Genomic DNA, 26,139 nt, shown 5'->3' with positions numbered 1-26,139 from the left:
GTATTTATAACTTTTTGAAGTTCATAAGAAGGTAAAGGTGAAAGGTTTAAAACGGCATTAATAATTAAGATTATGCTCAGAGGAAGAAGAGGTGCACTTCTTCCTCCTCTGAGCATAATCTTAATTATTAATGTAGTTTTAAACTTTCACCTTTACCTTATGAACTTCAAGAAGTTATAAATAAGGCTTAAGAGGTGAATACTGGACACCTCTTTAGTTAGTTACTGTTAACAAACTATGTAATCTCTTTCACACAACATTAGCTGATTCTTCAAAAATGATAGGTAGACTCTTCAAAAATGAGTGTATTAAGAAAAATAAATGGAACTATTTATTAAAAAAATCTATTAAAACTATCTATTAAAAAATAAATGGAATAGGGTAAATAAAAAAACAATTTGGTGTAAGAAATATCCAATTAAAAGGAGGTGAAGAAAACTTAAGGTGGTGCAGATGTGTTAAAAGGTGGAGAGAAGAGATTAGCTAAACAGATTCAAAGCAAAATAAATTGTTATAGAACCAGACACAGAGATCATAAAGATGGATTGAGAATGTCTTCTAACAGAAATTAGGATAGCATAGACGAAAATACATCCAGATCTGTTGTATCCAGTGAATTTGTACATTTGTAGGATAAACTGATATGGATGACAATGATGAAATAATTTTGATTTCAGTTTAGAATTTAACCTCTCCTATCAATAGGAGCGATTCTAGTTTTTTAGGCGAGATCTCACAGAATCTCATTAATACATTTTGTACATCTAAACTGAAGCTATGTACAAAATTTAAAATAGAAAAATGTTACCAAATTTAAAACAAAATAATTTAGTGTTGAACTTGCACTATACCGTATGGCTAATTGAAATACTTTGTGCTTCCATGAACCATGGTCACATTGTGGATTCTTGATACGATATTAGAATCATGATTATGACATGCATTATTGTTTATGATTATTGATTTATTTATTCATTTATTCTTTCTATCTTTTCTATGCTATTAGTTGTAATTCATTTAAACTCATATTATTACATTAATTTTTAGTTAACTTACTGTGCCTTGTGTAAAAAAAAAGCCAAAAATGCTATTATTAATTAAAAATTGTTTACTAAAAATGTATTTTATTATATATATATATATATATAAAATGGAGTTAAAAGTGATAACAACAACACTAAAGCTTCCAAAGGTGGCCACCCCCTTTGTCAACAGTGGAATTTTACAATCACAGTACAGCAACACGGATGGGTAAATGTTATTACTGAAGAAACTTCCAATGATTATTCATTAACACATACTGAGCCATGGTCCTGCTGGCTTCAAAGTTCACTGTTGACAAAAGAGGCAGTTGGCTAGAAAGCTTCAGTGTTATCACTTATAACTTCATAGTTTTATCAGTATATTTTATTTTATATTAAATATACAATTTTATCCTATGTCTAATTTTTATTTTGTTTAATCAAAGATTTTGTCATATATATGGATTGGTGTATTTGTTGCAACTTATGTGTGGTTATTTTTCCAAACCAGCAAGGCCAATTTGAAGAATAAAATAAGCTTATTGAGTTCTAGAAAAATCCTCATATCTATACTGACAATCCCTTGCATTCTCAAGTTACACTGTGTCTTTTTTCTAGTATTAGTAACTGTGGACCTGTGTTAACTGAAAGTATATTCACTTCTGAAGTCTTCAATGTTTTTTAGAATGACTTCATTACATCTTTCACATGTTACGGAATTGATACCACCGAAGCCTGTTTCTGAGGTTCTGTAGATTCTGATGTTCAAGGTGGTTTAACTTGACCACTTCTATCATCAGATTTAAACCCATGTCATTATTCTTTATGGGGATATTGCAAAGACAAAGTGTTTAAAAATAATTCTCGTACAATTGACTTGTGACACAAAATAGAAAAAATTGTTTTCAATCTCCAAAAGAAAATCTGCAATTTGTATTATGGAATTCATTATTTGAGACGTCATTTCATGAATAGGACATATCAAATGTTTTGCTTGAAGAGAGACAACATGTTCTGGAGATCCTATTCTTCATAAAAAGCAGACCACTGTGGGGGAGGAGAATATGAGAATGCAGCTTATAAACATGGATCTAAATTACATCAGCTGATCATATTTCTTAGATAAAGAGCTGTGAAAACTAAAATGCAACTGATCTTGTGAATTTGAAACTACTAAATTAAATGAATTTTTTTTTTTTTTGAAATTTCATTTCTGAATACTAATAAAAACCATAACAGCTAAATAAATACCACATAACCAACATGGCATCCTAAAAAGAAAAAAAAAAAAAAAAAAAAAAAGAATCCTTACCGTTTTCAGATTTACTTTGATTATAGCAACCTGAGTCAATCAATGACCCCACTGAAATTTTTCTGATGTTAGCTATACTATCTGAGCAAGATTTCATACTTAAAACTCCAGTTTTCTCTTTACTATAATCACAGTCTGCACTTTTTTCAGATGTGTTACTTTTATATTGCACTGTTGAATGTTGTTTTTGACAATTACTGTATATTATTCCATTCAGTGGAATATCCTTAAACATTTCAAATTTAAATTTTTCGTTGTGGCTTCCATTTAAATGTCTCCATAAGAAAGATGTGTTAGGCTCAAGATCTGTTTGATTTTCCAGGTCTTCATTCCTGACAACACCATTAGAATATTCATTAGTTCTAGTATAGCTTTCTGGCTGATTGGCATAAACTGGATGTTCATCAGATACTGATAAATGTTTCCGTGGTAAAGGAACAGGTGTCTTACAAACAACAGTGGGTAATGGTGGTTTAGCCTCTTTTACTTCCTTTGTCTGACCATTTAAAATATTGCAATATATGGTGCAACAAGATGTATCTATCCATTTCTGATCAGTAGTCATATTTTTTCCATTGCACTGGGATGCAGCAGGATCACTGCATTCATTTATAATTTTAAATTTTTCTGATTCTTGATGAGAATCCTCGTTTTTTGCACTGTTAGAAGTCTGGCTTTCTTTCTGTATTTCATCATCTTTTTCATACCTGCTAAAAAAATTCTGGAATGTGTTTGACTGATTATAAATGTTCTTCATGTCATGCTTTGATTTAGTAAGTTGAAGAAAAGAAGAGTCCATATCAGGTGAGCTTTTACTGGAAGAATTTTGACTACTTTCGGGAGTTTGTTTGGAAGGTATTTCAGTACCTGAGTTACATTTCCCATTTGGAAATTTAGACTTCCTTTGATTTACAGGTGATAAAAGTACTAAATTTTCTTCATAACTACGGACTGCTTTTTTAACTGAATTTATTTTTTTTAAATTACATGAAAAACTTACATCATCTACAGAAGAATCTTTTGAATTTGGAATTTCTACATTCTTTAGAATACCATCTACGTTATTACATTTGGATGAAAATTTATTTTCCGATGAAAGTGTTAACTGTTTCTTTTGATTAGTCATTGCTGCTTGAAGTACACTATGTGAAGGAGTAGCAGTTGTTTGACCAATAAAATTACTTGGCATTAGAAAACTTTTCTGTACAGATTTGTTTTCACCCTTCTTAACAGACACTGAAGTTGGAATATTTGAAATTATCAAAGGCTTTGAAAAGGATGTTTGCTTTGGCTTCGTAACATTGCTTGGTGAATTAACTGGAGGATTATCAAATGTTGTGAGTGAATTAAATTTATCTGTTAAAAATGCCACACTACATTCTATATTGTTCATGTCAGCATTAATTTCTGAATTTAAATATTCTTCTTTAACTTTTATCCATGTGCCTTTCTTCTTCTTCCATAAATTGGCTGGTATTCTTGTTGATTTTCCATTCTGTTGTGCTTTTATAATTAAATTACTAGTTTTATTTAAATCAGAAGAATGTAGTTCCTCCACAGAGTTTTCTTTGCCAGGAGTATTTTCTTTGGGAACATTGGTACTTACTAAACACTCTGCCTCAGTGGATGTATTAGTGTCATTTCCAATTTGCTTAGATGAATCTGCTTTGCTATTAAGTTTGTCTTGCACTTCCTTATTTTTAATAGATTCCCTTTTAGGAACACAAGGTGATAAACTATGGTTAGTTGTCCAAGATTTACTGTTAATAACATTTTCTTTTGCCTTATAGTTCTTGGCATAATTTTGTTTTTTATCATTTAGAAGTGTTGCATGTCGTTTAGACACAGAATTATGTTCTGGTAACAAAGATCCATGTAGGCATGAAATAGAGGATTTATAAGTATTTAAAGGTCCATTTACAGCAAGAGATGAGGCACTGCATGAAATTGGCACAGACTGTCCCCTTTTAAAAAAACCTGCATTTGGCAAGTCCTGTGATTGATTAAACTTATTTTCTGTGACTGGAACTTTATGTAAAGGAGGCTTAGTTGACAATGTACTAGAAACACTGTTTAGTTTTAATGAAGATTTCCCTGAGGTTCTGGAATTATGTGTAGTGGCAGGAGTTTTATCACAAACACAATCAAATTTGATGGAATTAGGTGGTTGAAATGAGTGATCTGGGCTAGAATCTCTATGATACGATTTCTTATAAAACGTATCAGAAATCATTAAGTTATGTTCCTGACATAATGTTGTAAGGCTTTTAGAAATAGGTTTAACATTTTTTGTAGACAAATGCTGAGTATTATATTTTGGAAGTGATGAGCTCCTCGTAAGCTTCGATGATGGATGAGAACCGTCACCATTTTCAAATCTGTCTTTAATCTGAGACCATTTAGGAGAGGATCTGAGACTTCCAACTTTTAATTTTTCTTGTCCATTTACTTCAAATGAGGAAACTATTTTAGTTTCAGAGAGAGCATACTTATGTGATTCAGTGTGAAACTTGCTGGATGGCGTACTTTTATAACAAATAGGTTTGGATCTATAAGGAACTTTAGTAGTATTTTCAGCACTGTTTACATTTCCTGATGAGTATTTGGCATGAACCAATGGGCAGAGCAACCGTGGTTCCTTTTCCTGCTTCCCTTTTATAGTTGCTCTTTTTTCGGATGTATGGGTTAAGTTGTTTTTTAAATTGTTACTTAGAGATGACATGTTGTTTTAATAACCATCATGTCAGATTGGACATCCAAAACTAAATGCATATACACAGCCTTTAAATCTTGTGTAATACAGACAATTCCCTTGTGTATTTCATTTTTGTCTTCAATTGCTTGAATCAGCCATTCTGGTCCAGCATTCAGTCCTATGTTTGGGAGAAAAAAAATTCAATATAATAGTTATTCTTATAAAGAATTTAAAATATTAATTAACTAAAAGCAAGTAAAAGCATTAAATTAAAAACAGTGTAGCAGTAAGATTCAAATCATACATAAAAGTAAAAAAAAAAAACAATTTGGAGATTATTTACAGTAACTTGCTTGGTGAAAGTGTTATTTAGAAAAAATACCCAAGTTGAAATGTGCACCATTAATGTGAATGTAATACATTCAGATTAATGGTACACATTTGGACAGAATTGTAGAATGTAATATATTCTACAATTCTGTCCTTTGTTACAGCTGCCTTTTCTTCGCTAATTCTACTTTAGATGTCGTATTCATTTTATTGATCTTCTGAATTGTTTGATTTCTTTTACAAAGTTGATTTAATGAAAGCTACAAAAGTTAAATAAAAGTTGTATTTTACAGATAAGGAAATGCATGTCAATGTAGTCCCCATCACCCAACATAGTTCCTCCAATATCTGGATTCTTTGAGAAGTTTTGTGGTTTGTATTGAAATTCATACACTGCCACATTGGATGAGAAGCGAGACATTCATTTACCAAAATAGTGATAATCACATGGAGCTAAGTCTGGTGAATATGGAGGATGGATCAACTTCATATCCTGCATACAATTCGCTGCATAATGGGCAGTGTGAAGATGAGCATTATGCTGCAGGCAGTCAGGTGCGTGCACGCACACACACGGACAGCAAACCATGACATTTCTTTCAAATTCACAGCTTTAATTGGTTCAGATGTACATTGTGATATTTGCCATAAAAGTTAATATATGAATCCCAGAACAAAGTAAGCAATAACTTCATAATAATCTCAGAATACAGATGAGTGATGCCTTCCCAGCTGATGCTTTAGTATGGACTTTCTTCAGTCGAGGTGAGCTCATACCACTCAAAGGAGAAGAAAGCATCTCATTTGTGGCTGTACTGTCCAAGAAGCACAGAACACACATTAAGTCATTGTTTCTTCAGTACAGTTCTGATGTCAAGTGCCAACAGGCACACACCATCAGGCACACACTCTTCAAAACTCTTCACTAACTATATTATGTGCTAAACCAACAGTAAATTTGTGAGCTTTTTTTTGTTTTGCAATATTGCCACAGAAGCTGATGCGCCTGTGGCAATATGGCCACAGGCGCATCAGCTTCTGTGGCCATATTGCACCTCCCAAGGTTTTTGAATTTTCTACTCTGATCCAAGCCCGAGGTGGGATTCGAACCCGCGACCTTTGGGTTGCCAGGTAGGCACTTTACCCACCTGGCTAGCCCAGTCAGCACATTTGTGAGCTGTGACAGTTTCTTCAACAGTTTCCTACTGTGACTTTTGTCACTATACAGCGTGCTTGCCCTGGTCGAGGAGAATCCTCAACACTTTCAACACCATTCTTAAACTTATTTGCCCTCTCATAAACTTGTCACTGATCTATGCATGCTTCACCATACTGAGTCAACATTCTGTAATAAATTACAGGCTTTATTCCTGCTAAATTCAAATATTTTCATGACCTTGGATTTATCTCTACCTCAGTGCATGACTACAGTGGCACTACTGTCTTAAAAATTGACTGTTTCTGAATAACAGCAAATGCTGCCAAGAGACTTTGATTGATAATAAGACACAAGATTATCATAAATTTTTACATAATATGCATTTTATGGAGCAGCCTCTGTAGCCGAGTGGTAAGGAGCGGGAGTGCAATAGCACACTCTCTTTGAGTAGACCGGGATTCAAGCCCCTAACTGCTATATATGGTCGATCTGCCAACTCACACTGGACCGGCTTGGCAGATTACGATCCAATTCCCTCAGCATGGATGGTTGAAGAGGCTTTCATCATGCAGTGGGTTGATAACGGCTGCAGTTTATGCATTTTATGTTCGTTCTTTGATTCTCATTTGAATACACATGACCTTGGTATACATGTGAGCTTGGTATACATAAGAGTTTCCACAAAAAGAAATTAGTAACAGTCATAAGGGTTATCTGGATTATTAGAAATTGGCCTTTCAACAAAATTTTAGGCATAAATCCATAACTTCTTTGTTACATAATGTGATTCCAACTTATTGGAATTATGGAGAACATACAGTATCTCTTTTCCTGAAAAGTTACTTTTCCTCAATAGCTACTTTTTGCATGAAGCTGATGGAGAGATTCTGTTGCCCAGAACTGTACATTCATTGTTCAGCCCCATCTAAATGAATTGAAGTCTTCTGTATTTATCATTTTCAGAGAGGTCATAACCTTGCATAGGAATATTTTCAAATCCAAATGAAACATTTGTTGAAAAGAACACAGATATTCTGCTTTCATGAGCTTCTTTTCTTATTGGCTTTCGTGCTGCACCGCAGATGGCTTCAACATTTTCTGAAGGGGGAAAAAAAAAAAAACCTCATGAGGACATGTTTTTTCCCCTCTCATATAGCCTTCCTCTTCAAACTTCTGGGATAAGCAATGTATTGTGTTTCTTGCAGGTGGCCAAAATATTATCTGCACAGCAATTACACTCTTTGTTTCAGGAAAAATAGCAAAAGTTTAGTCTCCTGCTCAATTGTGAGGGGCCACTTCTCTACTGTTTTGCTTATTGATGGGAGCACATGCGCACTAATACATGAGCATATAAAATGATGTGACAGTGCTGTCTCTAGCAAATTTTCCAAGAACTACTGCCAACCTTAACCTGGAGGAATGCACATGGAATTTTCAAGACCCTGAATGAAATTAAGTGATCTAACTACTCTGTGCACACAGCTGAAATTCCCAATAGCTTTCAACTAAAATGTGCTTTCTTTGATTCTTCCATTAAAAATTCTAGAAATCTGCCAGTTAGCACATAAACCAGAAAAATTCAAAATCAAGTATGCAATGGTATCAAGCCCTTTTAAGTTTATTATTGATGTAAACAGGTGGGATCTAGCAAATCTTAATGGAAACTACCACTAAGATTTGCTAGAGAAAGGGGCTATTTCATTTTCTGGTTTACTTCAGTGTGTAAGGTAGGGCAAGTGCACAGTAGTCATTGCTCATTTATTCAGCTAAGGAAGCTGCATTTTCCAACATATTTACATCAAGAATAGATTATAGCTATATTTTTTTTTCCATACATAGAAGAAAAAAGTATGTGCTTTTCACAATGAATTGTTTTTTGAAAACAAAGTTATATTTTTTCTTCAGTATGTACTGTATTTACTAACAAATTTCCAAGGAAATTCGTCTATTGACAGCTGCATTATAAACTACAAAAAACAGTATAAAAACAGAAAACAACACTTTGCACACTGAATAAAAAAAAGAAGTGTGCATTATTCGCATAAATTATTTTTTGAAAATTATATTACTATACAGCACCTTTCCTAGATGTAGTCAAAGGCCCGAGTGCAGTAGCATGCTTGTTTGAGTGGACCGTGGTTCAAGCTTGCATGAGTGCTAAATATGGCTGATGATTGTATTTATTGTTGAAATGATTAATTGTAAATTCCTTTGACATGTGGTTGTACCAGAGTATAAACAGAAATTTTTTTTTTTATTTGATCTTATAACAAAATTTCAAGAAGAAATCTCTACTGACAGCTGCTTTATAAACTTCCAAACATCTGTGTCTCACCACAAATCTTTGCATCCATCAAAAAAGAAAACAGCACGCACACACATACATACATACACTACTCAATGTGTTGTTTGTTGAAAACTGTATCATTACAAGATTTTGCTTTGATATATATTTAACTTAATAACAAAATTTCAGACAAAATTTAATTGGAAGCCATGTTATAATAAACTTTCAAAAACCAGCATCGAATTGAAAATTAACTGGAATAAGTCATTTTTTAAAAAAATAACTACTGCAATTATTAATACGAAATTTTAACTTTGCAAAATAGATGGTATTACTAACCAGGTTAAAAAAAAAAAAAAGAAATTTTCATAAATAGCTGCATGCTACTGAGGTTTTAAAATTTTACATGTGCCAATTACTTCAATCCTATGTGCATACAAAGGTAACAATTCTTCGCACACATACATATTAAATGAAATTCAATATGTATTTCAGTTGTAACTGAGGATACAGATTTGTTAACATTTCATGTACCACCCTGTATGAACCCTTTGCACTTTTTATGAATGGCATATATGACTAAAGTGAAGGAATTGAGAAAATTCCTTCACTTCAGTCATCTTCAATAGTATTTTTTTAGGCCTGAAGACAGTTTCAGTTAAAGCCCAAAATGTTACCAAAATATCTTGTATTAGTATGTATTAATTTATACATGTAACAGTATATTTTTCAATTAACTTTAGTTAAGTTTAAAACCATGTACTGTACCCCATCTCCAATCAATTACATAGATATTTATATAGACACTAATGTAATAATATAGACACATAGATATTACATCGAGACACTAATGGCACAGTTTAAAAACAAATAACCAACTAATAAGCAATATTTCCCCAAAACAACAAAGTCCCATAATAACTTATTCTTCAACCTCCTACATAACGACTTACTGAGAACTGCCACTAGGCACCAAACAATTCATTAAATTCCTAAGCACTCTGGAATCAGTAATAGTGACTGATTCCAGAGGATATCCAACATATGGCTGCAGTTGTGCAGGTAGTCTTAAAAATATCCATTTTTAAAAAAAGGGATATTAAAAAAATTAAAAAAAAAGTATATACAAAATATCCCCACCTCAAAGAAAAGTTAGGTTTGCATGCAATGAAAGAATTTACTTCCTCTTAGGTAGTCTGTCCCCTAATAAAATCTTTCATGGAGGCTGTTCAACCCTCTCTTTTCTGAATCTGAATGGCAAGAGCACCAAACAATTCATTAAATTCCTAAGCACTCTGGCATCAGTAATAGTGACTGATTCCAGGGGATATATTTTATATTATTATTAGCCATATGGTGCAAGGAAGCCTGAGGCTTATGCTGCACCAGCTAAAAAAAAATTCTGAATTACCCTGAGAGAGAGAGGTAGAAGGGAATCACCAAGAAAGAGAAGAATGATGATCAGGACTCTGGGTGTGCCAAGCCCATACTCACCAGATGTGAGCCCCTGGGGATATCCAACATATGGCTGCAGCTGTGCAGGTAGTCTTCAAAATATCCATTTTTAAAAAAGGAATATTAAAAAAAAAAAAAAAAAAAGTATATACAAAATATCCCCACCTCAAAAAAAAGTTGTTAGGTTTGCATGCAATGAAAGAATTTATTTCCTGTTAGGTAGCCTGTCCCCTAATAAAATCTTTCATGGAAGCTGTTCAACCCTCTCCTTTCTGAATCTGAATGGCAAGAGGGGAGTTGCTAGCTGTCATGGAAATTCCGAGATTGTCCGGAAATTACTGTGCAGTAATTGTTATTAATACATACAAGGTTCTTGTATTTATTAATACATTATGTATACATAATATGTATACAAGCAATAATGGGGGAAAAAAAGTCCTCCACTGCTGTACTCATATTAAAAGTAATTGTCATTAAAATAAGAGACCATTATCACTTTTACAATATCGTAACTATAAAATTAACATTTAAATGTTCATAATATATATATATATATTCCTAGTTATAAAAAAAAAGCATATATTATGCAAAATATATTATGAACATCTTCACTGGACAGGAAGAAGATGAGGATAATATATTTTATAATCAATAAACAATTACTCATATGCGTGTTTTTTTGTTTTTTTTTTTCCTAGGGAAAACATTCTCTGGAATTAACTACCCATAAGTTGGCAACCCTTAGCACCCACTGTTTTCACTAACTAAATATATACAGTAAGTCAAAGTTGAAATGAATGACTCCTGGAGGAGGGAAAAAAAAAAATAAAAAAAAAAAAAAACCGTACTAATCAAGCAGATCGAATGCAAAGATTCGCCCACTTAGCAAAATCAAATGATACATACGTTGTTTGATGTAATCCCGTTTGAACATAAACGTTTTGTCAAACAAATTCATTTAAATAAACTTTCTCATCAGAAACGTCAATGCCAACAACACTTCGGAGTACGACAAACAATACAGATCTTTCCGGGCCGTAACACATTAAGTCACGGAAAAGGCATTTCTTCGTCGGATATCCGCCTCGTAGAACACGTACTGCAGTTTTCCGAACCCTGATAATACTTAAATAACAAAATAAAAAAAGTCCTTCGATGCACGAATCAATCGTTTAATTTAAAACCCAAAAGAAATTGGGATTTCTTATAGGATTCATTCATTTTCAGCACAAGAAAATTGTCTTTACAATTAGAAAATAATAATTCAATTAATTGCATCACGAGAATATACAATCATTTTTAGTCCACACACACAAATATATATATATATATCGAGTATTTCTTCTTATTTTCGAATGCATCAAAATGTACATAAATCTAATAAACATTAGATTTATGCTCGTTTTTGATAGATTTGGCGGAGCACCGATTGAAAAGCTGGTTGACCTTAGGATGTTTTCACCTGAGCAGAGCCATGCCGAGGCTCTTGCCTCAGATTAAAAGCTGAAAGGGGCGCCAAAAGAAAGATTAAATGCCAACGTTGCCATGATTAACAATATTTTTATTTATTATTATTATTATGTCTAAGGTGGCACCTAGACTTCGTTTATCTCCACCTGATTAAGTTGACTTTGTGCAGAACCTCTGCAAAATAGACCTGTATGGAAGGTCTCTTCACCATCAGGGAGAAGCTGTCACCTGCACAGCCGCTCCCCGTTGGCGAATAGACCCTAATGGCCGCCCATATTCATTTGGTGCTGGGCCTGGTCTTCTATTTTAAGTGCCTCATGCACAAAAAACACCGGAAGTAGTGCTATACCGGTGGGTGCCAGCAATCCCGCTCCCAGGCTGCCCACACCTGAGAGCCAGCAAAAAAGAAAAATAAATAAATAAAATACATATATACACACACACACACACATAATATAAACAAACTAAAAGGGAAAAAAAAAAAAAAACCACAAATAATCAAAATGTATATAACCAAATCTTAATTAGTAATCATTAGATTATTCCAATGTCTTCTCCGTTGAAAAACAGTTACACAGAACTCTTGCAGTGCTTGAAATTTATCCTGATTAGCAATAAGGTCACTTTCACAGCCTCTAACTAAATTACCAATCTTCACTTTTAGCCTTTCTCTATGTTCAACATACAAACTACAATCATATAATAAAGGAGAGCTGACTAGACCAAAGTAATGTAGTTTAAAATTCAATGAGCCATGGCCAGTTAAAATAAACGATGTTACCATAGAAGGAAAAAACCATTTGTTATTACTATCATAAGTAAATTTAACTGTTGGAATAAACAATCTAGTCACCTCCCCAGTTGCACTAAGATCCCATCTCTGTTGCCACATACCAATCAACTGTGTTAGAACATTTTTCTTAGCTTTAGCTATCTCTATAGTGACATCAGATGTGATATTCATGAAAGAAACCACAATGCCTTTTTTTAAGTAAACAGTAGGGCGCAATTTTTCATTCTTGCCTCAGGTACTAAAATTGCACCTAAGTGTTATTTGAGATTTAAAAGTACAATCCAAAGCGATCGCTGTAGTGATAAAGTCATAGAATTGGAAATATAATCGTTTAAAACTGTTCCAGTTCGGTTCAGCTTGTTTCCAGTTTTTATCGTATTCTTCCATATAACTATTATTATTTGTGGAGGGCAATCGTTACACTGGGAGAGAAGGAAGGGGTGGGTATACTATTTTCACATTACATTTATGCAATGCATCAGTTTGTAATTTTCATTAATCAGAAATATCTTTCCATGTAAAATGCCCAATTTTATTACAAGCACTGAAGTGACAAACAATTTTCCTGTAGCTCTATGGGAAACAAAACTAGCAAGAGAGGGAGACAACAATGAGGGAACGGGTCCTTCCTTTTCCCCATCATGTCCTCTGTCCGCCAGGCAATTTCAATGAATCTGAAATTGCCCAGATTTTAATTCTTTTCTTTGAAAAGTGTTACATTCATGGGTGACAAGATGAATGTTAATTTTGAGGTGTCAATAGAAAAGAACATACAGCAACTCCTAGGTTTATGTAATACTCGACTTGCGGAAATTCGACTTTACGTAAGTTTTTTCCGGTTGGTGCAAACTTAAAAAAATCGTGGAAACGTATTTTGCATCCCGTAGGAATAAATGGAGATATCGTGAAAATATCGTAATGTGAACCTAATAAACACTTACGTTTGTTTTTACGTGTGTGTTTTTTTTTTGTTTTTTTTTGGAATTCGTTCCAAGACCTCGGAAGCTGAAATTTTCGCCATATAACTAAGCTATTTATCTCTCTAAAAGTTAATGTTTATAATGGAAATTGCACTACACTTTCATCGTTATATGTTCCTGATAAGTATCAATTTTGAACGCCTTTGTGATATTTTCCTAAAACACATTTCTGGAGGTGACCTCCCATAAAACAATAAAAACAATTTGCACTTTCCGGTTTATTGGGCTTTTCTGTTAGCGCAATCTATTATAAACAGGTAGTAAACTCAATCTTATTCCATTTTTACCCAGGGGTTCACATCTGGTGAGTATGGGATTGGTACACCCAGGATCCTGAGCTGGATATCATTTTTCTCTTTCATGGTGATTCCCTTCTACTTTTAACTCTCACTCTCTTTCTTTCTTTCTTTCTTTCATGGTAACTCAGGGATTTTGGCTGGTGCAGCATAAGCCTCAAGCTTCCTTGCACTACTTAGCTAATAATAATATTAATATAGTAATACTGGCGATAATAATTTGAGTGGGAGAAGACGAGAGTGGTAATCGATGGACACTGCTCTTCGTGGACTAATGTTATTAGTGGAGTCCCCCAGGGTTCAGTGTTGGGTCCATTGTTGTTTTCTGTATTCATTAATGATATTGATGATGGTATATCAAGCTTAATGTCCAAGTTTGCAGATGATACGAAGGTCGGCAGGGTTGTTAATGACACTAATGACAGTATGCTGCTGCAACAGGATCTAGAAAAGTTGAGTAGATGGGCTGAGAGGTGGCAACTGAAATTTAACATTGACAAATGTAAAGTACTGCATATGGGAAGTAGTAACCCCAGAGTAATGTATCACTATGTGGTACTACACTGACAGAGGTAGAGAGTGAAAAGGATCTGGGGGTAATTGTGCAGGCAGATATGAAGTTTTTTTTTTGAGCAGTGCAGATGGTCTGCAAAAATAGCCCATGGTGTCTTGTCAATGATATACAAGAATTTTTCTAGCAGGGATAAGGAGGTGATTATTCCCTTATATACGGCAATGGTCAGGCCACTCCTTGAATATTGTATACAGATCTGGAGGCCTCATTTTAAGAAGGATGTAAAGTTGTTGGAACGAATACAGAGAAAGGCAACAAGGTTAGCGAATGGAATGAAGGGTTGCTCTTACGAAGAAAGGCTTGCAAATTACAGGCGCCTGTAATTTTTTGCAAATTACAGGTGCCTAGTCTGGAGACTAAGCACCTGCAAGGTGATCTGATTGAAGTGTATAAAGCCTTGAATGGTTTGAGCATGCTCAATGCTGATGGGATTCTTCCTCTTGCTCAGAATAATCACCTGCGAGGGCATAAATTCAAATTGAGGAAAGACAGTTGTAGGATAGCTGTGTGAAAGTTTGCCTTTAGCCAGAGGGTGGTTGATTGTTGGAACGAACTTCCATCTGTCGTAGAAGTGGATAGCTTAAACAGATTCAAGGCAGAACTAGACAAACATTTGGAGCGGTGGATGAGTGAAATGAGAAAGGGGTGTGTTTTTTTTAGCTGATGCTATATAAGTTTGCTTTCTTGCATCGTGTGCCCTTGCTAATGCTAATACCGATAACTGGAATTCTGTGTGTTTTTACGTTACGGTATTATGGTGAAATGAGTTCCCCTTCACTGAAATCTTCAATCATATAAAAAAACAAATTTTCAGAATCTTTTCTTCATTCCTATTTACTTATTACAATGGAGAAGGAAAAGGGGCCAACGGAAAGTGTAAATGCTGGCAGTGATAGGAAACAAAACAAAATTGATTTAGAAATGAAGATGATTAATTAAGAAGTACAAAGCAGGACAAAGTTGTCATCTACTGCACGGAATTAGGTCTTGCTGCTTCAACAGTGAATACTATTTTAACCCTTAGAAAACAGTGCACGTATAAAAGAACATGTTAAAGGATCAACATGTGATCGTAAAACAGCGTTCAGGCTATATCGAAGATGGAAAAGCTATTAATAATATAGAGGGAAAATCAGACTCAGAAGCAAGTGCCCCTAAGTCCAATGGCCTCAAACAAAAGCAAGAAACATTTATGAAGATATTAAAGATACGTACGGCAAACCCCAAGCCAAGTTAGTAGAAAGTAACGGGTGGTTTAATAGGTTCAAGCATCGCTTGAACCTATTAAACTTGCTGGGACAACTCCAGCTTTAAAAATTGTTAAAAAATACTTCTTGTCGCAAAATTTATAAATGACCTTTATAGAATTATTAATTAACTGTTTAGCAACCTTTTTGTCACCAAAAGGAGAGTTTCTTAGTACAAAGAATCAAAGTGCAATAAAAAATTATTTTTTTAATTTTAACACAAAAATTAAATGCTACATTTCAATTGGAATAGTTTTCCCTTGATAAACATTGAATAAAGCATAGCTAACGTGACTTAAATTTTTAGCTCCATTAGCGACGGAAATAGAGGGGAGGAACACGAAAATTTGAGTAATTTTCGTGTCTGGCACCGCCATTTTTAATTTTAAAAATATTTTAAAATTATATTTTAAACCTACTAGTTGAGCTCTTTCCAACGGTGTGTAATAAGCTATAGGTTGTTGACATTTTATGTCCCCCTACATTTTACTCCCATTTCTCAGACAAATTTGTTAACAACGATCAATATGGCATTATGTTGGCCCACATGATCTACAAACCCATGCAAAATTTCAAGGCAATAGGTTGAGTGGTTCCAGAGATAGAATGCTGTAACAGAGAGACGGACGGACAGACAGACAACCGAGTGACATTATAAGGGTCCTTCATTAGATTATGGACCCTAAAAATAATAAGTAAAAATAATTTCATAATGAAGTTTTTATAGAATATTCCAAATTTTTATTAAGTTTTCATCCGACACCCTATGCCAACTTCTTTTCTTGCTTTTGTTGCTGAATGACGTTTCCGAAGCAGCCAGGAATTGACATATTTTGCTGGATCAAAGCGGGTCAGCGGTGGGCCTACAACTTTAAGAAACAGTAGTGAAGAAACTGTTTTTGTCATCAACAAAGCTCTGGTTGGGCTGGCAATCAGATTCATTTGTGAAAATTCACATTCACTCGATGATTAAATTGGTATCGTACTCAGAGCGTCCATCTAATGATTCAATTCTTCCGAAACCATCTTTTCAATTAGGTATTCCCGAATTCCATCTCTTTCATTTAATTGTAATTTTCTAACTTTATTTTCACCAAATGCCAACAATTCATGTTTAGAAGGTTTAATACCTTCGTTCTCCTCCTCTCGTCATCGGTATTGTCACTAGTTCTTAAATTTGATATTTTTCTTTTCTTTTGAAACTGTCCAAAATGTCAGCGTCATTCGGATATTCAGGTACTATGATCATGTAAACAGAGATAGGGAAAATTTAAGGAAAAATGTGGATAATGCACTTCCGCGAAACAACAGATGACTATTTGTCGGGGTAAAAGAAAATTACTCTCTCCTAATTCTTGAACGGAGCACTTACAGTTGATTCACAGCGGTGTCCAACCTATGGCCCACCTGGAAAGTGAACTAAAACAGCATTCTAAATTTTGTTAATTATCAAAAAAATTCTCATTAAATGTTTTGTTCAGTAAATGTAATTGTGTATTGTACTTAATAAAATTTTCGAATATTTTCAATTTTACTTTTACAAGCAACAAGATATGAAAAATGTAACACACTAAAGAAATCTAACTTTGAAGAATTTTTTTTGAATATGGCCCCTGTATGGGAAAAGTCTGGACACCACCGCAGTAGAAGGTGGACTATAGCCCATTGGGAATACCCCTTGATCTGCTCACTGTTGACCCGCATGACTTCTCCGTATGTGGGACAGGTGGTCAGATAGGTTTTACCAGTACCACTAAGTTGTAGAATGGTAAACCCTTTACCTCTCTTAATTCACACAGCAGCACAAATTGCCTGAAGGCCAGATATGCAAACAGTGCGTACCGAGTTAATTCTCTGCTAATTCTCTGCTTCGTTAAACAGAGGTCCAACTGAGTAATTTAGAATTATAAAAATGGTTATACAGTTTTATATAGAAAATATCTTAACAATAAGCAGTGAAAAATGCAAATTTAAATAAATTTAAACTTATTTGAATAGTAGGTAAACGTTTTAAAAAAATTTACGGAATATTACAAATTCGAGCGCACTGCATCCAAATGTCACTGTTAATAAACCCTTTCCATTAATAAAGGTGCCGGTACGCTGTACCATCCCAAAAAAAGCACTGTGTGTGTGTATATATATATATTTTTTTTTTCTTATTTCCAAACAAATTATATAGAAAAAAGAAATTCATAGATTAAACATGGTTTTAGTGCAGTATATGTATGTATATATATATACTGCACTATAAGAGATATTATATATATATATATATATATATATATACTGCACTATAAGAGATATTATATATATATAAATAATGTGTGGTTTGTAGAATAAATAGTGTCAGTGAAAATAGAAATAAAAAGTACACAAGGTGCCAGAACTAAGAGAAGTTTAAGGGATAGTAGAAAGTGGAAGTGAAGTAGTAGTTACACAGGTGAAAGAATTTGAAAAACCTAGTGTAAAAATGAACTGGGACTGAGGGGGGGGGAAATAAAATAAAAAAAAAAAATATATATATATATAAGTAAATAAATAAATAACACTATATTCAGATATGGGAGGGCAATTTTAGCAAGAGGTCGAATCAGGGGATGTCAAAATGCAGAATTTGAATATAGTACGTGAAAATATGATACATAGCCAGGAAATTCATCAGGGGACTACTCCTGACCATGTATCAGGCACTGCGTTTCCAAACTTGTCTGTAGTATTAGAAAAAGGGGGGCAAATATGCAGCCTTTTATCATAATACTAGTAGACAAGGTAGTCCCTATGCAGTGTAAAAAATGTAAATTAAAATAAATACAAATTCCACATTACACTTTTGTAAATGGAATGGAAATTCTAGCATTTCCATTCCTCAAGACCTTTTCATGAATGTAGATGCAAAATACTTATTCAGTTTGTCAGCAATCTGAACAAGATCATCAACAATTATGCCAATGTGGTTCATCTCTTTTCTTCTAGTATTAACATATCAAAGAATTCCTTGTTATTTTTGTTTGCATTCTTAGCCAATAACTTCTACAATCAGCCTAAAGTTGCCTAACCCCCCTTAGTGACTTGATTACAGATTAGTCTGCACGTACTTTAGATTTCTGTGTCCTCTGCCAATTTATAATTATCCAATGCATTTTCTTCTCTGCCACTACTAGTCTCATCAGTTCATCTAACATCCATTTAAGTGTAACCTTGGTATAAGTATATATCTCTTGTTTGTTTGTTATTTGGTTTTTAGGAGCATTAGCAATTACGTACTGCTGCTCCTGCACACATGGCTACGGAGGCGCCTATATATCTCTTAGTTGGTATAAAAAGCTTAGCAGATTCAATTATTATTTCCCCGAATACATTTAGAATTTGTAGCTGGTAATGTCATCAGTTTGTCTCACTGTAAAAAATTTGAAATCTGTCCAAGGCCATTGTAGCCACCTATACGAAAGCAACATCCCTTTCCTTTATCCTTGATGGCAGTTTATCTTTAAGTAAATCTCACATAGATACATGAATACCACCCCTAGTGATTCCTTTATCTGGGAGATTCTTAATGCATGAAAGGTCACTGTTGGTAATCAGATCAAGGGTATTGCTACTGCTTTCTCTTGTTGCCTCTATAACATGCTAGCAAAGAAAAAATGTCATCCAATATATCTAGAAAGCACTGCTACTGTGTGAGCCACCAACCCCAAATTTCAATCATTATCTGGAAAGTTAAAATCTCCTATTAAGACATTCTGATTTGATGGTCCACTCGATTTGTCTGTATAGCTGTTTGTTACACTCATTAATCATTTGCCCTATAACATTTGGTTTTGAATTATAAATGGTTGTTTTCTCATTTTAAGACACTATGTGGCATCTGTGAATTGAGTGGATTGCCAAAGGATGGTGAACAGATTTGAATTAGGGAATACCTTTAAAGCAAAAATCACAGAAGCCACGAACACATACATACCTTTAAAAAAATACTGCAGGGAAGGATGCTGAAATGGATGACTGCAGAGCTGACTGGTCAAAGAGAGCAGAAAAATAAAGCATGGGACAGTTACGGAGCATTGAAAAGTACTGAAGCCTACAACAGGTACAAGTTGATTTGTAATAGTATACCACAACTAAGGTCAGGGAGGCCTTATGAGAGAGCTTCATATGAGAAAGCAATGGCTGAGAGAACAAAGAATAGGGACAAAGAATTTTTCATGTATGTGAATACAACAAAGAAGAAAACTAATCAGATCAGACCCTTGTGCACGGGTCTTGGATAATCCAGCTGATGTTGCAGATGAAAGACCCTTCGTGCTAAGAAGAGGCCGAGTCATATGAAATTAGTGATGTTGTAATTACAGATGATTGTTTAGCATTAGCATTAGTTGAAGCATATGATGCAAGAAAGCAAACATATACAGCATCAGCCAAAAAAAAAAAAAAAAAACCCTTTCCATTCCACTCATCCGGTCACTCCAAATGTTTATCTGTTCAGCCTTAAATTTATTTAAGCTATCACCTTCTATAGCATATTGAAGTCAGTTCCAGCAATCAACTATCCTCTGGCTAAAGGCAAACTTCCACCCATCTATTCTACAACTGTGTTTCCTCAATTTGAATCTATGTCCCCTCAGGTTCTTAATCTGAGTAAGCAGAAGTATCCAGTCAGCATTGAGCCTGCTCAAACCATTCAAGGCCTTATACACTTCAATCAGATCACCTCGCAGGTGCTTAGTCTCCAAATGCTGCAACTTGCAGAACTTAAGCCATTCTTTGTAAGCACACCACTTTGTTCCTCTCACCAATCTTGTTGCCCTTCTCTGTACTTGTTCTAGCAACTCTACATCCTTCCTAAAATGAGACCTCCAGATCTGTATGCAGTACTCGAGCCTGTGGTCTGATTATTACCTTATACAAAGGGATAATCACATCCTTGTCTCTGCTAGCAAAATTCCTATATGTCACTGACAAAACTCCATGACCTGCTCTGGCACCTTGTCTGCACTGCTCAGAGAACTTCATATCTGACTGCATAATTACCCCCCAGGTCTTTTTCATTCTCCACCTCCTTGAGTATAGTGCCACACAGTTGGTAATTTTCTCTTGAGTTACTGCTACCCATTTGCAGTATTTTGCATTTGTCAATGTTAAACTTCAGTTGCCACTTCTCAGCCCATCTGCCAGAACCTGTTGCAGTAGCATACTGTCTTTACTGTCATTAACAACCCTGCCAACCTATCCTGTATATCCGTCCTGTACACATTGTACTCCTGAAATTCCAGTTCTGCATTCCTTATATCTTTGTGATACCACGTCCCTGATATCCCAAATGCTGCCTTTGACGTTTTGACCAACACCTCAAATTCATCAAATTTATTTACCAAACTGCTAGCACTGGTGTAATGGCTGCTGCTCATTACAATAGAAGCAGTGCAAGAATTACTTTTGCCTCTTCCAGCGGCTACTGTTAATCTATTAGTCCATTTATCCCCCCCCCAAGCTACCAGTTGTCCGACCCACGTAACACTGTCTCGATAGCATCGGAAACTATTCTTGCACCCTTTTTTATTTAAGTGTATCCCATCTCTGTAGAAGCAGTCTCTCCTATTAACAAGCACAGACCAGGCTGAGAAAAATTCTACACCTTGAGCCTTGCACAATGTCTCCAGGGCTGAATTGATCGACAAGGCTGTCATCATATACACCCTCCTATCGTGTCTGGGCAGAATTGCAGACACTTTCAAATTCAATCATAACTCAAGGCTTTTTTTTCAACATTGACCTGTACTTGTCAAGTAATTCAACTGGTCTCCTACTCTTAATATCATTAGTGTCAACGTGTACAACAATATCACCATTTGTGCCACTAAAAGATGCTAAAAGGTGCCTGCTCTACAATGTCATCAACAAGTGTAGTTTGGCATCAGCAAGTGCAGTTTGCATACCTGAAACTGTCAGTTTCAAAGGGTACTGACATGTGTTTACACATCCAATTACATGAAAAGGTTTTTAGCATTAGCATTAATAGAGGCATTTGATGCAGGAAAGCAAGCTTATGCAGCATCAGCCAAAAAAAATAATAATACATAAATAAATAAAAAATAACCACTTCCACTTCACCCCTCTGTTCGTTCGAAATACCTGTCCAGCTGAGCCTTAAACTTATTTAGGCTATCAACTTCGACGACAAGGGATGGAAGTCTGTTCCACCAACCAACAACACACTGGCTAAAGACAAATTTCCGCACGTCTATCATACATCTGTCTTTCCTCAATTTGAATTTATGCCCTCTCAGGTGATTATTCTGAGCATGCTCAAACCATTCAAGGCCTTATACACCTCTATCAGATCACCTCGCTGGTGCCTAGTCTCCAGACACTGTAATTTGCAAAACTTAAGCCTTTCTTCGTAAGAGCATCCCTTTGTTCCATTCACTAATCTTGTTGCCCTTCTCTGTACTCGTTCCGGCAGCTCTACATCCTTCTTGAAATGAGGCCTCCAGGCCTGTATACAGTACTCTAGGTGTGGCCTGACCATTATCTTATACAAGGGAATAATCACCTCCTTATCCCTTCTAGAAAAATTCCTATATATCATTGACAATACACCATGAGCTACTCTTGCAGCCTGTCTGCACTGCTCAGAGAACTTCATATCTGCATGCACAACCACACCCAGGTCCCTTTCATTCTCTACCACTGTCAGTGTAGTACCACAGAGTTGATACGTTGCTCTGGGGTTGCTGTTTCCCATATGTAGTACTTTACATTTGTCAATGTTAAACTTCATTTGCCACCTCTCAGCCCATCTGCTCAACCTTTCCAGATCCTGTTGCAGCAGCATAGTGTCAGTAGTGTCCTTGACAACCCTGCCAACCTTTGTATCATCTGCAAACTTGGATATTAAGCTTGATATACCATCATCAATATTATTTATAAATACAGAAACCAATAATGGACCCAATACTGAACCCTGAGAGACTCCACTAATAACATTAGTCCACGATGAGCAGTGTCCATTGATTACCACTCTGCTTATCCCCCTCAACCACCCCTTTATCCATAGCAGCAATTTGCCTCCAATGCCACACTGCTCCAATTTGTGCAGCAGTCTTCCATGTGCAACAGTATCAAAAGCCTTTCTAAGATCCAAGTATATAATATCAAAGTTATTCCCTGCATCCAGTTCCTTTGTGACTGCATCATAGTATCCAATCAAATTGGTCAGGCAAGACTTCCCCTTAACAAAACCATGCTGTGTCCGAGCTATAACTGAAATCTTGTCTAGATGATCCTCCAGTGCTTCTTTAACCAGTGCCTCCATTAATTTTCCGGGAACAGAAGTTAAACTCACAGGTCTATAATTACTTGTGTCAGCCTTTGATCCTCCTTTGTGAATTGGGGTCACATTTGCACGTCTCCAGTCCATGGGTACCTCCCCTGAGTCCAATGAAGCTCTCATAATTATGGCTAAGGGTTTGCTTACTTCCTTTGCTGCCTCCTTTAATATAACTGGATAGATCTCATCCACCCCAGGTGCCTTTCTTGTGTTTATCTTCAACAATTTCTCCTCCACTTTACTCTCAGTTATTACAAGATTCTCTAGCTTACTGTCAGAGTTGAATACACCTCTGGCATTCCCCTCGCTAAATAACTCCTCATGTGTGAATGTCGATGCAAAATATTCATTTAGTTTGTTAGCTACCTGAGCAGGGTCATCAACAGTTGACCCATCGATATCAAGTGGACCAATCTGATTCATCCCCTTCCTTCTAGAGTTTACATAAGTAAAGAACTCTTTGCTGTTTTTCTTTGCATCCCTTGCCAAAGATATCTCATAATCTGCCTTCGCCTGCCTAACCCCCTTTGTAACTTGGTTACAAATCAAGTTGTATCTATCATAGGCTTCTGTGCCACGTGTTAATTTATATGAATCCCATACATTTTTTTTCTCTGCCATATGTCTCATTAGTTCATCTGACATCCATTTAGGCCTAAACTCTGAACAATATTTCTTAGTTGGTATGTAAAGCCTAGTAGCTTCCAAGATAAGTTCTTTGAATGCTTCCCATTTTGAATTTGCTGTTGGTAACATCATCAGTTGGTCCCACTGTATAGAATTTAAATACTGTCTCAGTCCATCATAGTCGCCTTTACGAAAGCAATAACCCTTCCCTTTACCCCTAATGGTAGTTACCTCTTTGAGTAAATCCCACTTCAGCACACTGTTATCACTGCCACCTAGTGGTTCATTTATCTGCAGATTCTTAATGCATGAAGAATCACTACTGATAATCAAATCAAGAGTATTATTCCCTCTATTTGCTTCCCGAACATGCTGATGTAGAAAACAATCATCCAATAAATCCACAAAAGCCTTGCTAGTGTGTGAGTGACCAGACCCCAAATTCCAGTCAATATCTGGGAAATTAAAATCCTCCATTATAAGACTCTCTGATTTACTGGCCCACTCTATTTCCCTGTACAGTTTCTTATTATACTCCTCAGAGTTATTAGGCCTATAGCACACTCCTACTCTCAATTTTGATCTCCCAATGCTTACGTCACACCAAACTGACTTGATACTGCACTGTCCAGCGATGTCGACTGTCTTCACTTCCTTGGATTTTATGTATTTCTTAACTAATAGCATAACCCCTCCTCCCTTCCTATCCTGTCTATCCTTTCTGTAGACATTGTACTCCCCAAATTCCAGTTCTGCATTCCTTATATCTGTGTGACACACGTCTCTGAAATCCCAACAATATCTGCCTTTGATGTTTTGAGCAATACCTCAAATTCATCAAATTTTTTTACTAAACTCCTAGCACTGGAGTTTCATCAAACCACCCAAGAGGCAGCACCAACACACAGGCGTTTCCACATTAAATGGTCATAACTTGAGAATGATGTACAAAACATACTCTAAGCCTCATATCACAAGTAAATACTTAGTGCAGCATTTATTACATGATCAGTCCTACCAGGATTTATAGTACTAAATTATATAAAAAGTAAGTGTTTTGTGCCATGCAATTTTCAAATGATTTATGATTATAAAAAACATATTTTATATATATTTTCAAATATATGCATTTTTATAATCATATAAAGCACACACACACACACACACACATATATATATATATATATATAAATATATATATATACACACACACACACACACAAGATATTATTTATTTTGTATTTCAAACGATATAGCTTAAGATCAGTTTTTTTTTTAAAAATATTTAGATATTAGTGATAATATTGCATTTTATATTTATATATATATACACACTCTACTACCTCATGCCAGCGTATTATGCATTAAAGTGTATTAATAACACCGATTTATAACAAATTTCAGTAGGCTACTAATGTATTGGCAGGTCTAGATTTACTATGGCATCAGCAAGAGCAGTTTGCATACCTGAAACTATCAGTTCCAAAGGTATTGTGTTTGATATCTGTTTACACATACGTCATTGAAACAGTAGTGATCGTATGAGCAATAACTGATATATAACATTACCACTAGAACGAAAGCATGCTGTCAACTAATTACTTCTACCAGTATTGCCTTAACATCATAACATTCAAACAGCAGCGGCTGACAAAAAATATTAGGGCGAAAGCAATTTAAAGAAAGTGTATCGTTTCAGTGGGAATTCTTTTTTAATATTTGAAATTAAAAATTTAATAACATTAAACACAAATCGCATATTTTTTATCTCTATCTCACGAATCGGAAATTAAAATGCGAATAATTTTACCCATCACAATCTGAAGGTTATTTCACATCACCGCTGACTCAGGAGCTTCTTTTCATGCCGGGAAGGTGTGCGTCCGGCAATGTAGTAGTCGCACATGAACAGGATGAAAAATATCAAACAAAATTTCTTTATTATTTATGCGCAAGTTCAGTTAAAAATCAATAACTATAATCTTATAAACTACGACGTTAAGAGTACTTACATGAATGTTCCTTGCAGACATAATCAATTATTTCCTCGCAGAATGTACAGAAGCATGACAACCAACGAGACAAGACCTAATTCGAAATGGAGCCATTACACATGCATTCGTCTGTGTAGCTAATAGTGTAACATTGCATCAATATTATAATCCTATTTTTTAGGATGAAATTTCACGAGGTACAACGGTATAAACCAAGTATAAAAGTGAGTTGCAATTGTTTTATGTTTAATCATTATGCACGTGACCTGGTTTTATCAGAGGAATGCAAAAAGGAAGAGCAATCCACAAATATTTATTATATTATATTTTTCTTCTCTCTCACTTTTCTGGACTTTGCTGGTATTTCACAAAAAAGAAATGGTTATAATAATAAATCACAGATTGCATTGTAATATCTGCTAACAGCAGCAGGTGAAACACAGCTGTTGAAGTGACGTAAGTACTCTTATACAATTTTCACTTTTCGGAATATAGTGACTTTCCGGAATGCCTGCAATATCTCATTTCAATGAATGAATATCTGATTAAAATCTCCAAATTATCCTCC

At 35.1% G+C, this 26,139-nt stretch overlaps 1 protein-coding gene across 1 annotated transcript in view; it reads right to left on the bottom strand.

Moving 5' to 3' along the window:
- Positions 1–25,686, bottom strand: part of LOC150076004 (uncharacterized) — a 220,368-nt gene extending 194,682 nt beyond the window's left edge. Inside the window, exons 1-2 of the mRNA XM_090387231.1 lie at positions 25,590–25,686; positions 2,335–5,207 (exon numbers count right to left, since the gene is read on the bottom strand). Of these exons, the coding sequence (XP_090243357.1) occupies positions 2,335–5,056 (2,722 nt within the window). The 5' untranslated portion in view covers positions 5,057–5,207; positions 25,590–25,686. The remainder of the gene's footprint in view (positions 1–2,334; positions 5,208–25,589) is intronic.
- Positions 25,687–26,139: the final 453 nt, after the last annotated feature.

The sequence above is a fragment of the Mastigoproctus giganteus genome, chromosome 13 (genome assembly GCF_048544385.1).
Source record: "Mastigoproctus giganteus isolate SK-2022 chromosome 13, ASM4854438v1, whole genome shotgun sequence".
NCBI lineage: Eukaryota > Metazoa > Arthropoda > Arachnida > Uropygi > Thelyphonidae > Mastigoproctus > Mastigoproctus giganteus.
The sequence above is the reverse complement of the archived record's forward strand: the minus strand, read 5'-3'. Positions and strand labels throughout refer to the sequence as shown.